This window comes from Limanda limanda, chromosome 6 (assembly GCF_963576545.1).
Source record: "Limanda limanda chromosome 6, fLimLim1.1, whole genome shotgun sequence".
Lineage (NCBI taxonomy): Eukaryota > Metazoa > Chordata > Actinopteri > Pleuronectiformes > Pleuronectidae > Limanda > Limanda limanda.
The window spans coordinates 13,388,618-13,405,981 of NC_083641.1; the positions used below are offsets into that span (position 1 = coordinate 13,388,618).

A 17,364-nucleotide genomic window follows, 5' to 3' on the forward strand; every position below is an offset into this window, starting at 1 on the left:
CCCAATAAAACATAAGACATGGGTCTCTACTACATGACATCTCATAAGATTAATAGCAAAACAGACTCTTAAACTACCAAATATCGAGTTAAACCCTAACTTTGTGGTGTTCCACCCAACCAAATTTCCCCATGAAAATTAAACATAACTCAAACCTCCCTGAGACTTATTCCCAATGTAGTTATATGTTCAATATAAACTCCCATCATGGATTCACGCAGCTTGAATTAGGCAAGAAGACTCGACTGCCATGCTGCTGACGGCAGTGGATGAGGAATTAAAGATTCAACAAAGCTATTATGAATGTCTGTGTCTAATTTCATGAAATCCTTGGAGGTGTTGTTGTCAGGACATAACAACTACAAATGTGAATCAGTTTAGAGCAAGGATCATCTGTGCAAAATGTCTTATAGTCCATTGAATACTACTCTAATAGTCGAGATACAGTATATCTGTGAGGAACCAGAAGACAGGCACTGCCCTGCCTGGTAGAATCTGGCTGAAATGAATGGCTACCTAGAAGAAATGCAGGTTTTCTGACTCTCAAATGTCCCTAACCCTAAACATGAAACTCTTCAGTTAGCATATTCAGGCCTCAGGCAGAAACACATCAGCTGCTTCTCCAGGACAAACACAGACATACAATACAGTTAAGTTATTGCACTGCTGAACTACACCAGTGGACACGTGAAGCCTGTTCTTAAAGAGGCTTGAACAGAGGGTGTAAATGTATCATCCATTAACGCAGCTCTTTGTGTTATAATACTGCCGCCTGTCATGTGAGCCATGTCTGGGACTGAAATACTGACAGCGAGTTGTTTTCTTTCTCCAGAACAGGCAGTAATCCAGCCAGAGAGTCAGTCACTCAGCAAGAAGCCCCCCCGCTCATTCAGCCGCTGGAGATATCTGACCGCGGAGATACAGCCGGACGGCCGGCTCGGCAAACAGTGTCATACAGTCAGACTATTATGGATGTGTTTACCAGAGGGAACATGTCAGGTACCGACATGAAGAGGAGCGGCACACGTCAGCAACAACTGCATTCCCTGAACATTAGCCAACCCCGTCAGTGACAGGCAGGAATGTGGAGGCTTCACACACCATGAGGCTGCTGGAGGCACAAGTACAGAGGGAGGGAAGGGAAATCAAACCACCTTCTCCTGGTGCCGTCGTCGGGCTGTGGAGGAGACGTGAGGAGCGACAGCACCAAAGACATGTACACATACTACAACCAGTCTCCATCACTACAGTGGGATACAAATAGATCCAGAGCTACACTTAAAACTTGACACTTTCCATCAGGTTCCACTAAAATCTGTTGAGATGTGTTTAGTCACAACAGTAGGGTGGCTCTGATGATGGTTCATGATCCACTTTACTTCACTGTTGACCCTTTTCCACCAAAGTGAACCGGGCGCCAGTGCTGGTTCAGAGCTGGTTCAACTTATGAACGTTTAAAGAGACAGTTTTCTTTTTTATGGGCTACAGCCGCCTTAGAGCAACGTCATTATGTCACTGTTTACTTCTCTGATTTCCCAGTAACCCAGCATAAACAATAGGGGACTTCAGCTATGGTTTTTAAGTGTTCTTCCTGGCTGTGCAAACTTACATTGACATCCAAACATCACGGATTCACAGCGGCATGATTGCCCAGGATAGCAATAACATTCAAGAAGAAAGGTAATAATCAAATATGTTTTGATTCTTATTAACACCAAACGTGAGATGCGAGTCATTACAGCCTTTTCCCATATGAAGAAGGCAGCAGGAGATTGTCAGGTAACTCTGGAGAGGGTTCAGGTGAGGGGTGGGGTCAGGGTGGAGCGGGATAAATGCGGGACTTGTGCTCAATTACAGTTCTTCATGGAGTCGGCAAGAAATCTGGCTGAGCTTTTAAACACTTAAAATCCTGCTGTCGTTAGCAAAGTCCAATTGCAGGGATCTGCTCAACGATAAATGTTTTTTTACTACCGTGTTTGTTGTTGGATTAGAAAATGATGATAATCCCTGATATCTGCTATAAAACTCAATATTTTTCTAGTGGGATGAATTTTTAGGACTTTCTCAAAACGTGCACGAGCATTTCAGTCCTGAGCTAAATATAAAAAAGGTTGTTATATTGTGCAAAACTGAGGTTGAAATCTTAACGTGTGTAATTGAGGCTGAAGGCAGGAATCCTCCCGGCTGACACGTGCAACATCAGACACTCCACCAGCTTTGATGACACCCTGAGCTCCATCTACTGCTTGAGTTTACAGAGGTGGACACTCCCTGTTAACTGTTCTCTCTTTATGACCTCTCCTCAATGACTTTCATCCGTCCCTTTACACAGGCGTTAGGATGCCATTCACACTCCAAGGCACAAACTCAAAAACCCACATACAAACACGGCGCCTCGGGGGACACAGTACCTGAAGTGGCATAGCGCTTCCTGCGGCTCTGAGGCCGCCCCACTGCCGCCCTCTTTCCGGTAAAGATGGCGGTCACTCTATTGGCCCAGATATGCTGGCTGCCCTCGTCCGACATCCCACAGCGGGGCTCTGTCATCTGCCTCAGGGTGGCGCTGTCGAGTTCACCCGTGACGGGAAGCCAGGACAACCACTGGAAGTCGCTGCAGAGAGATGAGACATTTGTTTGTGACGCTCTTGCCTTTTAATCACGACATCAAGGAATTTGAAATACTTCTTGGGACCGAACAATATGATATTTTACTGTGTTTCTAAGCAATTAAAGATCTGTTGTATGTTGATGTTCGTGTTTTCAGCCGTTGTGCCAGATGCTTAAAAGCTGATCAGGGATTCAGGCCAGTTTAGAAAGGTTTAACATTATGCTGCAGAATAAATGTCATCATGTGAAGATTGTCAGCGGTTCTGTTTTTCAAAACCAGTCTGTATGGAAAGATAGTGACACGTTTCCTGTAGGCGAAGCTTAAGTGTCTTGATCGTCCCCTGGTGGCCGGCTGCAGTCTGGTAACATTGATTTGTTTAGTTATTTGATTTTATAATAACGTGGCGAAACAATATAATTGACAGCTGAGACTGACTCATGATTGGTCAAGCGTGTGCATCGGCTGGATCCCGCTACCACGGCTCCACCCCCCAATCACTACTGTACACACTCTGACTCCAAATGCGCAAGATGTCATCGTTCCTATCCAGGATACTTTGGTTTTATTTCTGGAACGTGGGAGGAAGTGGAAAAATATTGTCCATCTTTTGATACAGTTTATCTTCACAACGAAGAGGAGGAAGAATAATGAATTGGGACGTTCATGATATCAATTATTCCCAACCATTTATAATTGAGATATTCTGTAATAGAAGCTGAAAGGAGAATGAGCATCAGGGCCATCTAGCTGAGAGGATGTAGACTATATTCAAATCAACACCCCTCCTCTCTACAAGAGTGCACGAGAACCTTGCGGTGGTCATCAGGTAATGTAAAACCTGAAGACCCTCTGTTTAGAGCCAGGGATGGTGGTGCAACATGGAGACCTCTGTGGAGGAGGACCTGGGGATACAAAGGACAGCCTCCACCTCCTGCTTATTGCCTACCAGTTAATTACCAGTGACATGCATCAATACATCACTCAGAGCACACTTCAAATCAAAGAGTGTTTTAAATGGGCGTTTTGAACGGCTTGATACGAATGATGAGGATACTGACTAACTCTATGCTGACTAACCCAACACTAACCCAACCCAACGCTTTTCCACCAGTTTTCATTACAGTACAGTCAGTTTATGGGCCAGAGGGCGAGGTTCTTTAAATTCCTGCATGGTTCAGAGAGGGTTCAGGAGAGCTTTTCCAGTGCTGAGGTGAGGGTGTGTTTTACTGCCCTGCACTGATGTACAGCCCAGAGGCACAGCGAGCAGCACCCCCTCCCATCTGGTGAACACAATCAACCAGCTAACTCGGCAAGGCAGAGTGTCAAAAGAAACAAACACGTCTCACTGTGTTCTAAAATCATATCACACTTCTGTAGGACCTTGGATGACATCTATGAGAAAAGCTTATCAAGAAGAAGAGAATCCCCTACCGGACGGCTGACCGCACCTCCACCGCATTGTGTAGGTGGTTGTCCTGGTGCAGATAGCCAAACTTCTCCAGAAAAACCTGCAAATCAAATCATACTTGTGAGGTTTCCTCTTCGTTAAGAAAAAAATACATTTTTTAGTTCAGAAAGTCACATTTTGGACAAATAGCTTTGGATTTCACAGACCGGCAATCTCACACGCTTCTCATAAAAACACATTTGGGTAAATCCCCACAGAGGCAAAACTCCCAGTGAGAATAAAAAGAAAAATGATTCAGGTGTGAAGATAATTTTCCATTTTCCATCTGCCGCAGGTTGCAAAGAAAGGATGTGTTCATGTAGACCACCCATAGGACAAAGAAACCCCTGGGGTGTCCCTGAAAATTCCTAGTTATTATTCCACAAGAATTTCATGTAAACATACGAGTAAAGAGTAGTTCTGAAGTTCAGAGGAACACCTATAAAATGCAGCGAAGCAAGAAATGAGCCAACGGGGGACATGACAACAGATGTGGTTGCATTGTGGGTTTAAAATTAGTTATGTTGATAGTTCAATATTGCAATCTTTATGTGAATGGAGCAGGTTTCGTGTTCAGACAACAACAGGAGCAGCTATGATTACAGATGTAGCGAAGGTGGGATGGATTTTAACATTGAGGAGAACAGCTGTGCTTCGGCAAACAGGAATGTGCAACAAAATAATGTCCCTTGTCCCGTTACCCATGCTGAAATCTGCCCGAGCGTTTTAATTTATTCATCCAACAACAAGAGTGAAGCTGTGGGAACCCAAGTAATGGACTGAGGCTGCATTTTAGGTCCTTAGACAGGTTTGAAGAATAAAATGTAGAGCCTATGGAGGAAGTGCAAAGCTATCTGTCCAATTAAATTAGTGCAGTCCTCAATATGTGCAGCAATTACACTGTAAAAGAAGAAAACACTAAAAATAGTAGTTTCTCTTAAAGTGGGTTTGGTCCCTTGTTTGTGTCTATATAACACATTCATTATATTTCCACATCTAGAGATTAAAAAGGTTGCAAAGGTAACCATTATTTCTTCAAAATGTATTTCTGTTGTTTGAGTTTGAGATGTCATCGTCATGTAAATCATACATGACGATTACTTATACAGGAAGAGATTAAAAAGGTTGCAAAGATAACCATTATTTGACGATGACTCATCTGAAACTCAAACAGAAATATGTGGAAATATAATGAATGTGTGAGACCTAAAAAAATGGATTGTCCCTTTAAAATGACAACGCTATTCCAACATAATATTCTTTTCTATAAAATTAAGCTACTGATGAGCTGTTAGAGGAATTTCACTGACGACCGATTTTGGCTTTACATTTTTTATAAAAGAAACTGTCAGAACCTGAGCAAATGTGTAATAAATGTATAGGCAGACTAAATGCTTTGTGGTCTCTTTATTGTCTCTGTTGACAGTTACTGTAGTGGCTATGTTTATCCCATGTCAGTCATATAGCTGCATATAGACACAAACAAGGGACCAAACCCACTTTAATAAGAGAAACTACTATTTTTAGTGTTTTCTTCTTTTACAGTGTAATTGCTGCACATATTGAGGACTGCACTAATTTAATTGGACAGATAGCTTTGCACGTCCTCCATAGGCTCCACATTTTATTCTTCAAACCTGTCTAAGGACCTCAAATGCAGCATCAGTCCATTACTTAGGTTCCCACAGCTTCGCTCTTTTTGTTGGATGAATAAATTAAAACGCTCAGGCAGATTTCAGCATGTCTTTTTCTGTAAATGACTTCTGAAGAGCAAATGTACGATAACCAATATAATTACAAATATATATGTATAGCACATTAACTTTTAAATGCATAGCCCATAAAGGATTTACATTTTAATATATATTTTTCCGATGTAAAGATGTGTTGTAGATGGAGTTTTCCTAATGAGATAGGGGTGATCATGTTTTATGGCTATGGGCTGTGTATGTTAAAGTCTATATTAATTCGTTATTCTAGAAGTCATGACAAGGATGTGTAGAGATTATCAATAACACTGAAAACTAGTCTGAAAGTCTAAAAACAAATGGACACCAAAAAAAAAAAATTATTGTGGGGGTCTCAAACCAAATGCCTGCTAGGTCATTCAAAATAATACGTGATTTTTATACATTAAATTAAATCTTAATCGCAAAAAGGAAATACGAACTTGGTATTTTAGAATTTAGGAGCATTGCACCAAAAGTACAGTCATCCGCAAAAGAAAGTTGGACACTATTGTGAGGTCTTGAGCATTTATTTTTATTTATCAATTATTTTACCAGGGAGGTCCCATTGAGATTCATCTCTTCTGCCAGGGAACCGCTCAAGATGGGCAATAATCAAAACGTTTGAAATATAAATACAGCAATGTCAGTTAACACAATAACATTCTAAAGCTGATTTAAAAACAGAACATACAAACACACAGGAAGCTGTGGTGAGTGAACAAGAAAATAAACATGTTGAAAAGTTCAAGACAAATCTCTTAACACAAGACCTTGTTTTCCTCAATCATAATCTGCTTAGGTTCAACATAATACAACCTCTGTACTAATACCGGCCGCTTTAAACTCCGCTCTTTTTAACCATGCAACTCCTATGGCAGTGTTGTTACCTCCGGCTCCGGGAGCAGCGGGGATCCCCCGGCAGTGCGAGCCGTGATGAGGAGGCTCGCAGCCAGGATCCAGGCTGTCCTCATGGCCCGGCCCGCTCCGCGCCGCATGGCTGCTCCACTCCGGGTGTCCTCCTCATCGCTGCCTCTCCCCGCTGTCAGTGAGCATGCTGCGGCTCGTCTACACCTCCATCCCTGCCGGGCAGTGGCGGGGCCGAGGCAGGCATACGGAGTGCTGGGCCTGGGGAGAGGGGCAGGGCCAGCACCGCCCCCCTGCCCCGCCTGAAAGACTCAGCACAGGGCTGAACCAACACCAGAGGAGCCGCTTCCCTCACTGAACATTACTGGACCCTCGAGGGTGGAACTCAAAATACACAAGTGATGGGAATAAAGTCACAGAAAGCAGGAAGAAAAGATCACAGTTTTTAATTTCAGTTTTGGGAAAGCAAAAGAACAAAAAAAAAAAGAAAAACAGGGTCCCAAGTAAAATATTTTATTCGTTCATACAAAACAATGGTACGAAGTCTATCTCACAAAACATTTGCAGCTAGAATCTGAGAAAATTAAAAAGGATGTACAAAGAAATAAGACACAAAAAAAAAAGAAAAAGAAAAATGACCACATGCTGAAAGGAGCCAATCCGCCCCAGAGTCTCTCCCCATCAGCGACCACACGTCCGAGGGTCGCAGTCAGGATTCGCCAGCGACACAAATCAGAATATCTGATCAAGCATTCCCCAACCTAACCCCCCCTCTTTCACTGGAGAACTGAAGGGCTGGAATGGTTTCCATCGGTTCAACACTTAGTATGGCCGCTCTCTCCTGTCGTCTCTGCGTTCACCTCTGTGGGGACAAAGGCAGAAGTCTGTCAGTGGCTGTATTTCTAAGAGTCACACAGGCACTGTTGTCATTGAACAGTAAAAACAATTATGAGTAAAATATGATGGAGCTCCGCCCTCCATTCAAGTACCCCTGCCCATTCCAAATCTGTAAATGGATACATTTTTTTTTAGATAAGCACATCATCCTTTTACTAACATAGCATTTGACCTTTAGTGAGTAGTAATATATCAAAAGCTGCAAAAAGGACAAAGATCTTAAAGGAGCAGGAAAACACAGAGTGAAGGATGTTTGGTGAGGGTGCAGCAGGAATATTAGACCACACTTTGTACATATTTGATTTAATGGTCAAACCGTAGTCATATTTATGAGTCTAGTGCTGGTTAGCTTTGTTTCTGTTGTCAGTCAACCAGCTACTATATTATATATTTTCTTTTCATACAGTTGTATAATGGCATAGAATTAAAGTTAATACTTATTCTACTGGCCATAGTGATTGAGTATGATTGAAAAGCTTGTAGAATTTAGATCTTTAATCAAATCTTTCATTTCTTCCAAATGTTATGTAAACATTTATTATTAATTAAACAATTGAGACATGGGAAGACAAAATGGATGGATGGATTAAATCAAATAAAAGATACAATACACGCTGTATGCAAATTCAGCATTTCAGGCAAACTACACCCTCTTCTGGTCACAGTCAAACTACAACAAAGGCAAACAGGTCAAACAGGCTCAGACATGCTGAAGGTCGAACCTGTATGTGAAATGTGAAAAATGTGACAAACCTTCCGCCCATCTTGTAGCCACCACCTCCGCCGAATCCTCCACCACCTCCATAGCCTCCACGATCTCCACGGTCTCCCCCACGGAAGCCTCCACGCCCTCTGAAGCCGCCGCCGCCTCGGTCACCGCCGTAACCTCCACGGCTTCCACGGTCACCGCGGTCTACAAAACAAGACAAGGAGAGGATAGTCAATTAACAAGGGAATATTTATCAGGGTTGTCGCTATCCATTTTTGGCACGTTGAAATGTTGACTGGAATTTCTTCAGTATATTTTCAATATTGTGTTTTCAGGATGAACAGCTTCTGCAAATAATTAAAAACTCACCCCCATCGAAACCGCCATCTCCTGGTTTAGGTGCACCGCACTTGTTGCACTCTTGTCGCCGCGCAAAATTCATGTTGCCACAGGAGCTGAAGAGAGTTCAGATGGACATTTAATACATAAAGCCCCCCCAACTCCATAAATAAGGCCAGATGAGCCCCTTTCTACTGTGAATTGTTCACAAAAACATGAAACTCCCTTCTACAAACCTGTTGGGACAGGGCCAGTCTCCTCCCTTAATGTCAAAGTTGGGTCCTCCACCACGACCTCTGAAACCTTAAAAAAGCAAAGGAAACGAGTGTTCAAAACCTTGGCAGACACACACAACGCTTGACCACAATTTGGAAACCCTATTTGAGCCCAGGGAAATCTCAATCAGAACGCACCTCCTCCTCCTCCGCCTCCTCCAAAACCACCACCACCACCTCCTCTCGCACCTCCTCTTCCACCTCCTCTCTGTGTGAACTCAGTTCTGCGGGTGGCAAATGATACTTTGAGGGGTTTGCCTTGAAATTCTTTGCCTGAGAAAAATCAAAAAGACATCAGTAAGTATGCTTTCTGAAATGCACGAAAAATTACATCTTGAAATTCTCTTTTCTTCCAATTTGTGAGAACGCAAATGTTTAAGTTACTTGCTTTGAAAAAATGTAAGATTTTTTTCTGCGAGCAGGGAACTACCCCTCGCCTGAATGTTCCAGACATTTTCCTGTTTGGTATTTGACTGACTAGGATTTCGTGCTGCGTTCTCTACATTTGAAAGGCAAACTCTAAAAAAGTTTACAACCTTTAAAATATAAGTCAGCGATCTTACCGTCAAACCATTCAATAGCAGCTTTAGCAGAAGGAGGATCGTCGAAGGACACTGTACATTCTCCCTTTGGCAGACCAGTGATCTTGTCAGTGTAGATGTTGATCATTTGCAGTCCGGTCTTCTTGCTCACCTGAAAGCACATTTAAATTAATTTATAAACCCATTTGAAGAAGGATTTAAAAGAATTTGTACACTATACTAAACGTTTATCAACTGGTTCAAAGAATAAGTTAACGGGCTCTGTAGTCTACAGATGTGATATATACCTTGATGATACCAATCTGCTTGAAGAAGTCGCCAACTTCCTGAGCTGTGACCTCTTCTCCCAGGCCCTGGACAAAAATGGTGTTGTTGTCGGAGTTGTCCACCTCGTTACCTGTGGAAGAAATCAGGAGAGGAGACGTCAGTAGATGTCAGTAGTGACTGCATTTGAATGATTAGATCTGAAGATCGTTCAGGTAGACCTAGATCAACATGCTGTAATCAGACAACAATGACTGGACAGTCAGTCTCACCTGATTCATCCCTTGAGCCGTAGTCTCGAGAGCCTGTTAAACAGAGGAAATGGAAGGGAAAACTTGAACAAGGAGCCTTAAAAGCTGCACGGTCTCACACAATTCTTAACTGCAATTACTTCATCCCTATCAATGCATAATGATAGAAAGAAAAGTAAACAAAAGTCCATGTTTACAGCTCTCTGATGGGTGTTACCGTTTTACCGTTGCATCACATACCAACACCTTGCAACAAGAACAAAGTTGTTCTGTTTTTTGCTTTTTTGAGCTTACACCAGAAATGAAATCCACCAAAATGTCTCCAGTTTTAGAAAGTTTTCCTTCTTCGTCCTGGGAACATCTCTGTCATTTACAATCAGCCCTTGTCTTCATGCAACAATACCATTATACAACTCAGGCTCCATGTGCATTACCATATCTGAAGTCATTTATTAGAAATCCTCCCAAGAATAACAAGGTGGTGTCCCTTGGGATATGGACATGAAAATGGTGGCATTCACTGAGTTTTTCCCCCCCCCCCACACTTTATTTTCTTTTTGCTAACTCAAGTTCTTTCTTCCCCCACCGACACAGTTCTGATGCTCGTCACTTACCACCGAAATTTTTGTAGCCACCACGGTCACCACCTCTGCAGAGGAAAAATTGGAGATATGATGGCTTTTCCTTTGTCCCAACTGAGAGCTCAAAGCTCCCCTACATCAGTATGCAATCCTGCCAGGTTGTGCGACTATGGTGGAAACGTCTCACACGAGGAATGCATTAGTCTTTGACAATAGAGATTAATGTACAGACGACTGGGCAGCTCTGACTGAACAATCGGGCAGACGGTGAAGAAATTGATCACGTCACCATTCAAAGAAATTTGGTTCCTTCTCTTTTTACACGACCAAATTGGATACCAAGGGCTGTAAACCAGCCAGTTTTTTTTCCCCGAGGGGCCAAATTGTTTAGAAGGGGGGTAGCAACTGATAAGCAATCTTCCACTTAGTGTGTTTATGAGATCCATTAACTGAGGTCCAAGTTTTAGTTCAATCACTCTGAACACCTGTAGTATAAAATGTAGATCCATGTTAACACAACACACACGTTTGGCCATTGTCAAATATACAATACTTCAAAGAAACCTGTTGAATGTGAAGCGGCTGAGGATGTGGCTCCAGGTCTAAAGGCAGCGTTTCAGTGGCGTTTCCATTGTTTCAAATGTGGCCGTTAGCGCAGCACAAGAGTTCACAGTTGAGTTTATGTTCAGTTGAAACAGTTGGGCTGCAGATTCATAAAAACATTGAAGGCGGAAAAAAATCCTCGCTGATATGATCATGATCAAATTATTAAAGTGTGAGTGAAGCTATTGCAGTATTGAAAAGTTTTCTCTGGTTTATAGATAGAAAAACAATACCACTTGGCTTTATACTGTTAACTGCTCTGCCAGAAAACAAGGCTTTCCAATCGTACCAAGAGGCCTCAAAAACTTCCAAGAAAACGATTTAGTTCCTCAGGAACAAGCGCAGGACAGTGACCTTGGTAAGAAACTTTGAATCTCAGATGTGCCATGTTTATAGGTCTTAATAAAGGGGGAAATAGCCATTTGATGTGCTGGAGTAGATTTCCAGAATCATCCATCTAACTTCAAGACATCCGCACTTAACTTGAAATGTTGACTCTGAAAATGACTTGACTCATCCTGGGTCAAGGTACAACTGTTCTTTTGCAGAATAGATCAAACCTGTGCCAATGTCTGGGACAATATTGTTGTACAACTGGGTCACCGGTGCCTTTAAAGCTCCTAATTGAGCAGACATGTTCAGTCTCCATTTACTTTAGACGTCAATCATTTGATTGTTTTACATCAGCATGTTTCTTATGTAAAAACTTCACATGGACCAGGATTTGAAAAAAAAAAATGTTTAGGAATCTTGTTCAAAATGCAGTAGGGGGTGAAAATGATCTGTAGTAAGTTTTGAAAAGAAACAAAATAAAAAAAGACCAGACCAAGAATCTGGAGCAGATTAGTGAAAATCCATTATGTGGATGTTTGCAGTCAACATGTGGTGATGGGCAGTGCAAAAACAAGTCATATCTCAGTGTATGGGAGGTACCTTAGGGGCAGTGGCACTGTGCAACTTACCCCATAGCAGCAGGTCCACCTCTTCCGCCGCGATCAAAGCCACCACGGTCGAAACCACCACTGCGGTCATAGCTGCTGCCGCGGTCATAGCCACCACGGCCTCGACCTCGGAAGCCCCCGCCTTCTGAACGATCGCCCTGGTCACGTCCAAACCTGCCCCCCTGGCCACCACTTTCACCTAGTGCAGAGACAGATTGGAAGATACCAAAACCTGAATTGCTGTTCCATTAATGGACGCCCACAAAACAGTCACCCTATTTTATATAAGATCCAGATATTCATACCTTCACTCCATTTTCCATAGCTGCCACCTCCTTGCCCCGGGCTGCCATAGGAGCTTTGCTGTCCGTAACTGGCTGCTGCTGCTCCTCCTGCTGCTGCCACTACTGGTGGTGCTCCTCCTCCTGGTCCCTGGGCGCCATAGGCACTTTGTTGTCCATAAGAAGACGACTTGTCACCATACCTTAAAGGGGTTTTATAAATATCATTACAGTCGGCACAACTGAGACGACAAATATTAGAATCCAATAAGTTGAGACACGCAACACAACATTAGCAACTAGTCAAGTTAAACTGGATCGCATAATTGATCTGCTGGATCAATGACTGCTAGTATATCATTGTGTTGTTTAATGGTTATCAAAATCTTATAAACTAGGATGTTGAGAATTTTAAACATTACCGTTATTTTGCCACACTCCACAAAATGTCAGTGAAATTGTAAAAAAAGGTCCATCAATAATGTGATATTAGTGTCTTACCCAGATGAGTCCTGCCCATAATTATCATAGCTCTGCGGCTGAGACTGACCATAACCATCTATGGAAAAAGAAAGAAATCAAAGAGTCAAATGGAAAGCTTACAATTCTGAGGAATTATCCAGTTTCTTTTGAGACATTCCACTCGTTAAATATTGTCCCATGGTCTATAAAGACATATCAAATCTACACAAAATTATTCTAAACTAAAATCACAAGGGAAAGTAAAGTAGACGATCACCACTGTACAAAAATAAGGACAGCGTTTCCCATACATGCATTTAGCAGTGGCAGTATACCTAGTAAAATATGACCGTGTTTGCATACATATTTAGATAAAAACGTCACAAACGTTTAGTGAGTGCCACTTCTCTGTCTGACAGTGAGTCTTAACTCTCACACCCTGGGCTGGCCCCGCCCACACTGACAAAGAACAACAGACAGTGAAGCAGCCGGAGGTGAAGTCAAAATGCTTCTGGGCGCACTTTACCTCCGCTACTACAACTCCATGCTATAAGAAAACCTGAATGTTCTAATAATGAACATTGTATTAATCTCTCTGGTTTATACATCTACCACATATCACAGATCAGATCAAGTGACATTTCACAACCGGGTCACATCAACATTATAGATAAAACCAATACAAAGATTTAAGTGGGGTTTAGGTATGTTATTGCTCCTTGGGTCACCTTCCGGCGCACCTTGCGTCACAGCTGGCGTCGCAGCAGGTGCTGCACCTTGCTGTCCATAGCCAGGATAACTCTGCCCGCTGTAAGCGCCACTGCCATTTCCTTGTCCATAACCCTGTCAGATAGGCCATGTGGACAGTTAACATCACAGAGTGAAAACCGGTTCAACTTTATAATGCTTACAGCCAACAAAGGGTTTGGAGAAGGAGCTTACCTGTCCGCCCTGCTGACCGGCATATGCTCCATAGCTACAGAATACACAATGAAAGTAGTGAGCTTCCAGTTTTAAGTGCATCAACAATAATAATAATAAACTATTTATATTGCCTTTTTCAATGTCAAAGTTTACATAGGGCCTCAAACCTAAAATCTAACTTTGCAGTCATGAGAAATAATAAAAAACATTTAGTCGCTCTGTTAGCAGTGTTTTAGATTGGGTGGTGTCCTGCTGAAATGGGACTACTTATATTAGATTGATTTAACCATTTTTTAATTAATGCTGGACATTATAAATGTCTTTGTGCATGATTAGAACAATCTTCACCACATTATAAGATATTATCTTCGATGCCCATGACAAGTCAAAGTCATTAATAATCGGCTACTAAAGAGCCCAAACCTTGTCTGACATTAAAGTATCAATATAATTGTCTGAAAATAAAATGTTTTATAGTTAAAAAAACGACAAAAACTAATTCAGTGTGTTTTATTTATCCAAATAAACAAAATCCAACTCACTGAATTCATCATCTTTTTTACGTTTTACATATATTCATATAAGTAGAGACTATTATCCTGTTTGTAAATTTGTTGAATTATTCATGTGTTCAAAATCTTCACGATTAAGAATGTGTGCACTGGTACATGACACAACATAAAACATGTATGTAAACAGTTTATTTGGGGTTTTCCGTGTTCTCCTCTGTGCATTACCTTTGTGAACTGCCATGCTGGCCGTAGCCTGAGTCTGAAAGAGAAATAAGTGGTTGGTTATCCGTTAAACCGGAAGGACATGGACGTGTTTGCTGCGGGATATGATATGAAGAAGCAGGCTGCGAGGCACCAGGCAGGCTGGTGGGCCAGGCCCGTCACCACGCCGGTCTGTGAAAATGGCGGTCAATTTGGATTCGGCTCGGTATAAATGTTGAAACGAAACCAACAACGTCATTCGCTGGGCAAATGCAGCTCGCCCACCACGTCGGGTTGCGTTCAAAGACACCGATTAAACACCAACACACGTCATAACGCCACATTTCCTCAGGTAGCGCTGGATGTAGCTCAATTAGCAGCAGATACGTTATTAGCATCGCTGTAAACAAAGAAACACCGAGATGACACCTCCAGCTAATAGCCACCACACGGCCTGGCTGAGTGTACGATGTTTGCGTTCACTTACACGTCGCTGTGCGTGGAAATATCAGTAAAACAAAACCACGAAGTGAGCTGAAGACGGAATAAACACACTTAGCCACACGCTGCGGGAGGCTAGCATAGCCTGGTCATAAAACACGCACCAGGAAATAGACGGGGCCCTCCCTGCGGCCTCGCGGCTAGCAGCTAAGCTAGCTGCAGCGCTATTCGACCCACTTTTCACTATCAGGCCCCAAAACAAACACAAAACGTAAAAAGTCAAATACACGAACCACTAACTTACCAGTGGCCATTGTGCGCCGTTCTGTTAGCACAGTTTTATCGTTTAAAAGAGGTGGATCGGGCCTGTTTGTTTGCTGATTAAAACCCTGCTCGACATGAACGCAGCAGAGAACAGAGCCCGAGTCACTGCGGCACTTCCTTTAATGCTGTTTCTTCCTCTTCCGACTCTAACACGGCGCTCCCGCTCGGCCCTCACCCTCACTACCGCCACCTACAGTTAACACTGTTAACTTCACAGTGTGTATGACGACAGAGAGAGAGACCCTACAGAACCCAAGGAAGTCTTAGACGCAGTGTTGACATGATTGTAAGACGCCAAGGCGGAGGATCTAAAGCCCAAAACGTCCTCATTATTTATGGCAGAGCGATAAGAAAGCAAAGGGCTTGAAAATCTGAGAAATTCACAAAGTTATGTACATTTTCATTGTGGATACACCTGATATTCATATGTATCTGCGTGCTATTTCCAGTCAAATGCAGGTTTAAATTAGATTTAAAATAAAAGTTAAAGGTTGACGCCTTACCTTTTGATGGGTCAACATGCATATTAAACAGACTATAGAAAATAGCATATATCAAATACTAACAATTGACGATTAAGTAGTTACACTTAAAGCAGTTATAGAATCTTAAGTTTACTTTAATGTCACATCCCTTTGAACTTTAGTCCTTTGATATATAGAACTTTTAACTCAAATTATTCTTCAATGCCACTTACCACCTGTAAAACTGCTTCACTTCGCAAAGATTCTACAAACTGAACATCAACCTCGTAATTTTTCAAATGCAGTTGCAGCCTCCTGAAAGCAGATGAAACTGGATAGTAGAATTCAACAGAGAGTAACGGGTGTAGCCAAGTACCTTTTCTCAAGTACAGTACTCAGGATGCTTGTACAAGTATCTTAGGTTTTTTTGTGCTATATATCTCAACTCGACTACATTTATTTAATGATTGAAAATTCTTACATTGTCTGTAAAAAGTTTGAAAAATGAATCTTTGCATTGTATAACTTTTGGTACTTTACATCTTTCAGAAAATAAATATGTTCCTGCTACAGAACAGTTTCAATGCACGACTTATTCTTGTTATTGAGCATTTTTCCGATGATCGCTGACTCCAAGTTGTAACCTTCACAAGTTCTTCATGTTCTTCTTCTTGGTCCCCAAGTTTCTCTGTTGTTGAGAGACAGGACGCAGTTAAACTGACCTGTCAGATATAATGTTTCAAATCCAGCTCCACCCAGAGATGCAGAGCTCCACTAAGCTCAGAGACAGGATGACATAGACCAGATGATCTGTCAGGCATTGGCCGCATAAAGCCTTTCCAGCTGGGAAGACATCAGCCAGTAAGGAGTCTACTTGACAAAGTGAAAAGGAGAATAACAAGCATAAAAAAGTTATTTGTCAAATAAGTGAGGTCCATGTTTGGATAGAGAAAAATTATGTTTTGAACAATGCATACTTATGAATATTACTAAATGAAATGTAATGTAACGTGAATATCAACAAAAATAAAATCCACGTTCATTGCCACCCTACGCATGCTTTGGATGGCTTGATCAAATTAATTATCATGCACATATGTTGATCATTAAAATAACGTGAATAATGTGAATAAAAGGTTATTGAGTACCAGAAAATGAGCCGATGACAATTTAAGTGCAAAGTGACATTATCATATTGAAGCTTTGTTTAGCCAACATGGTTATGTATCCCAACGCTCCAAAAAGACAAATACCCACATAGTTGAACATTCATTTCAGGTTGATCGACTTATTAATTAATCTACAGGCATTTCAAATCAAAACTCACCCATGGTCTGATTTTGTAATAAATATACAGGAAATATCAACTACAGAAATATTTAATATTCTTGTCAGGACTGACTAACGGAGCTGGATTCAATATGCAGATTCAAACATTAGTGTTAAAAACCACTGTCACTCAATCACTGATCTGTGCAGGACCACAGAAATGTTGACTAGGTCATTAACATCAGAAACACAGCATTTTGCCTGCATACTTGATATGATATGTGAAAAATATAACATCATTATTATCATATATCCCTCTGCTTGTGGACTACTGGACGGATTAGCATGATCCAAGCATATTGGAGTAAATTATATATGTGTGAAATTTGTCGGCGCTATTGAATTTAATGCAATGGTTGGGCCTTGGTGGAGATA

At 41.8% G+C, this 17,364-nt stretch overlaps 2 protein-coding genes across 3 annotated transcripts in view; both read right to left on the bottom strand.

Annotated features, from left to right (window-relative positions):
* Window positions 1-7,010, bottom strand: part of mmp28 (matrix metallopeptidase 28) — a 39,519-nt gene extending 32,509 nt beyond the window's left edge. The window contains exons 1-3 of the mRNA XM_061072774.1: window positions 6,673-7,010; window positions 4,040-4,116; window positions 2,412-2,611 (exon numbers count right to left, since the gene is read on the bottom strand). Of these exons, the coding sequence (XP_060928757.1) occupies window positions 2,412-2,611; window positions 4,040-4,116; window positions 6,673-6,780 (385 nt within the window). The 5' untranslated portion in view covers window positions 6,781-7,010. The remainder of the gene's footprint in view (window positions 1-2,411; window positions 2,612-4,039; window positions 4,117-6,672) is intronic.
* Window positions 7,011-7,146: 136 nt separating this feature from the next.
* taf15 (TAF15 RNA polymerase II, TATA box binding protein (TBP)-associated factor) lies at window positions 7,147-15,302 on the bottom strand. 2 transcript variants are annotated; one of them, XM_061072776.1, is made up of 16 exons: window positions 15,177-15,302; window positions 14,456-14,489; window positions 13,737-13,770; window positions 13,535-13,637; window positions 12,834-12,891; window positions 12,357-12,535; window positions 12,073-12,250; window positions 10,541-10,575; window positions 9,948-9,980; window positions 9,699-9,808; window positions 9,433-9,562; window positions 9,008-9,142; window positions 8,831-8,897; window positions 8,625-8,710; window positions 8,300-8,459; window positions 7,147-7,511 (listed from the first exon to the last, which is right to left on the bottom strand). In XM_061072776.1, the coding sequence occupies exons 1-16, from the start codon at window positions 15,184-15,186 to the stop codon at window positions 7,472-7,474; spliced, it is 1,392 nt and encodes a 463-aa protein (XP_060928759.1). In that variant the 5' UTR covers window positions 15,187-15,302; the 3' UTR covers window positions 7,147-7,471. The 2 variants fall into 2 exon arrangements, with proteins under 2 accessions (XP_060928759.1, XP_060928758.1); XM_061072775.1 differs by having other exon boundaries at window positions 13,523-13,637.
* Window positions 15,303-17,364: the final 2,062 nt, after the last annotated feature.

Bases quoted from the DNA above. Each gene is read 5' to 3' on its own strand.
- taf15 (XM_061072775.1), bottom strand. The intron at 9,981-10,540 runs GTAAGTGACGAG...TCTGTTTAACAG, and splicing joins TGGCTACAAAAATTTCGGTG to GCTCTCGAGACTACGGCTCA. The intron at 8,711-8,830 runs GTTTGTAGAAGG...AACTCTCTTCAG, and splicing joins GACTGGCCCTGTCCCAACAG to CTCCTGTGGCAACATGAATT.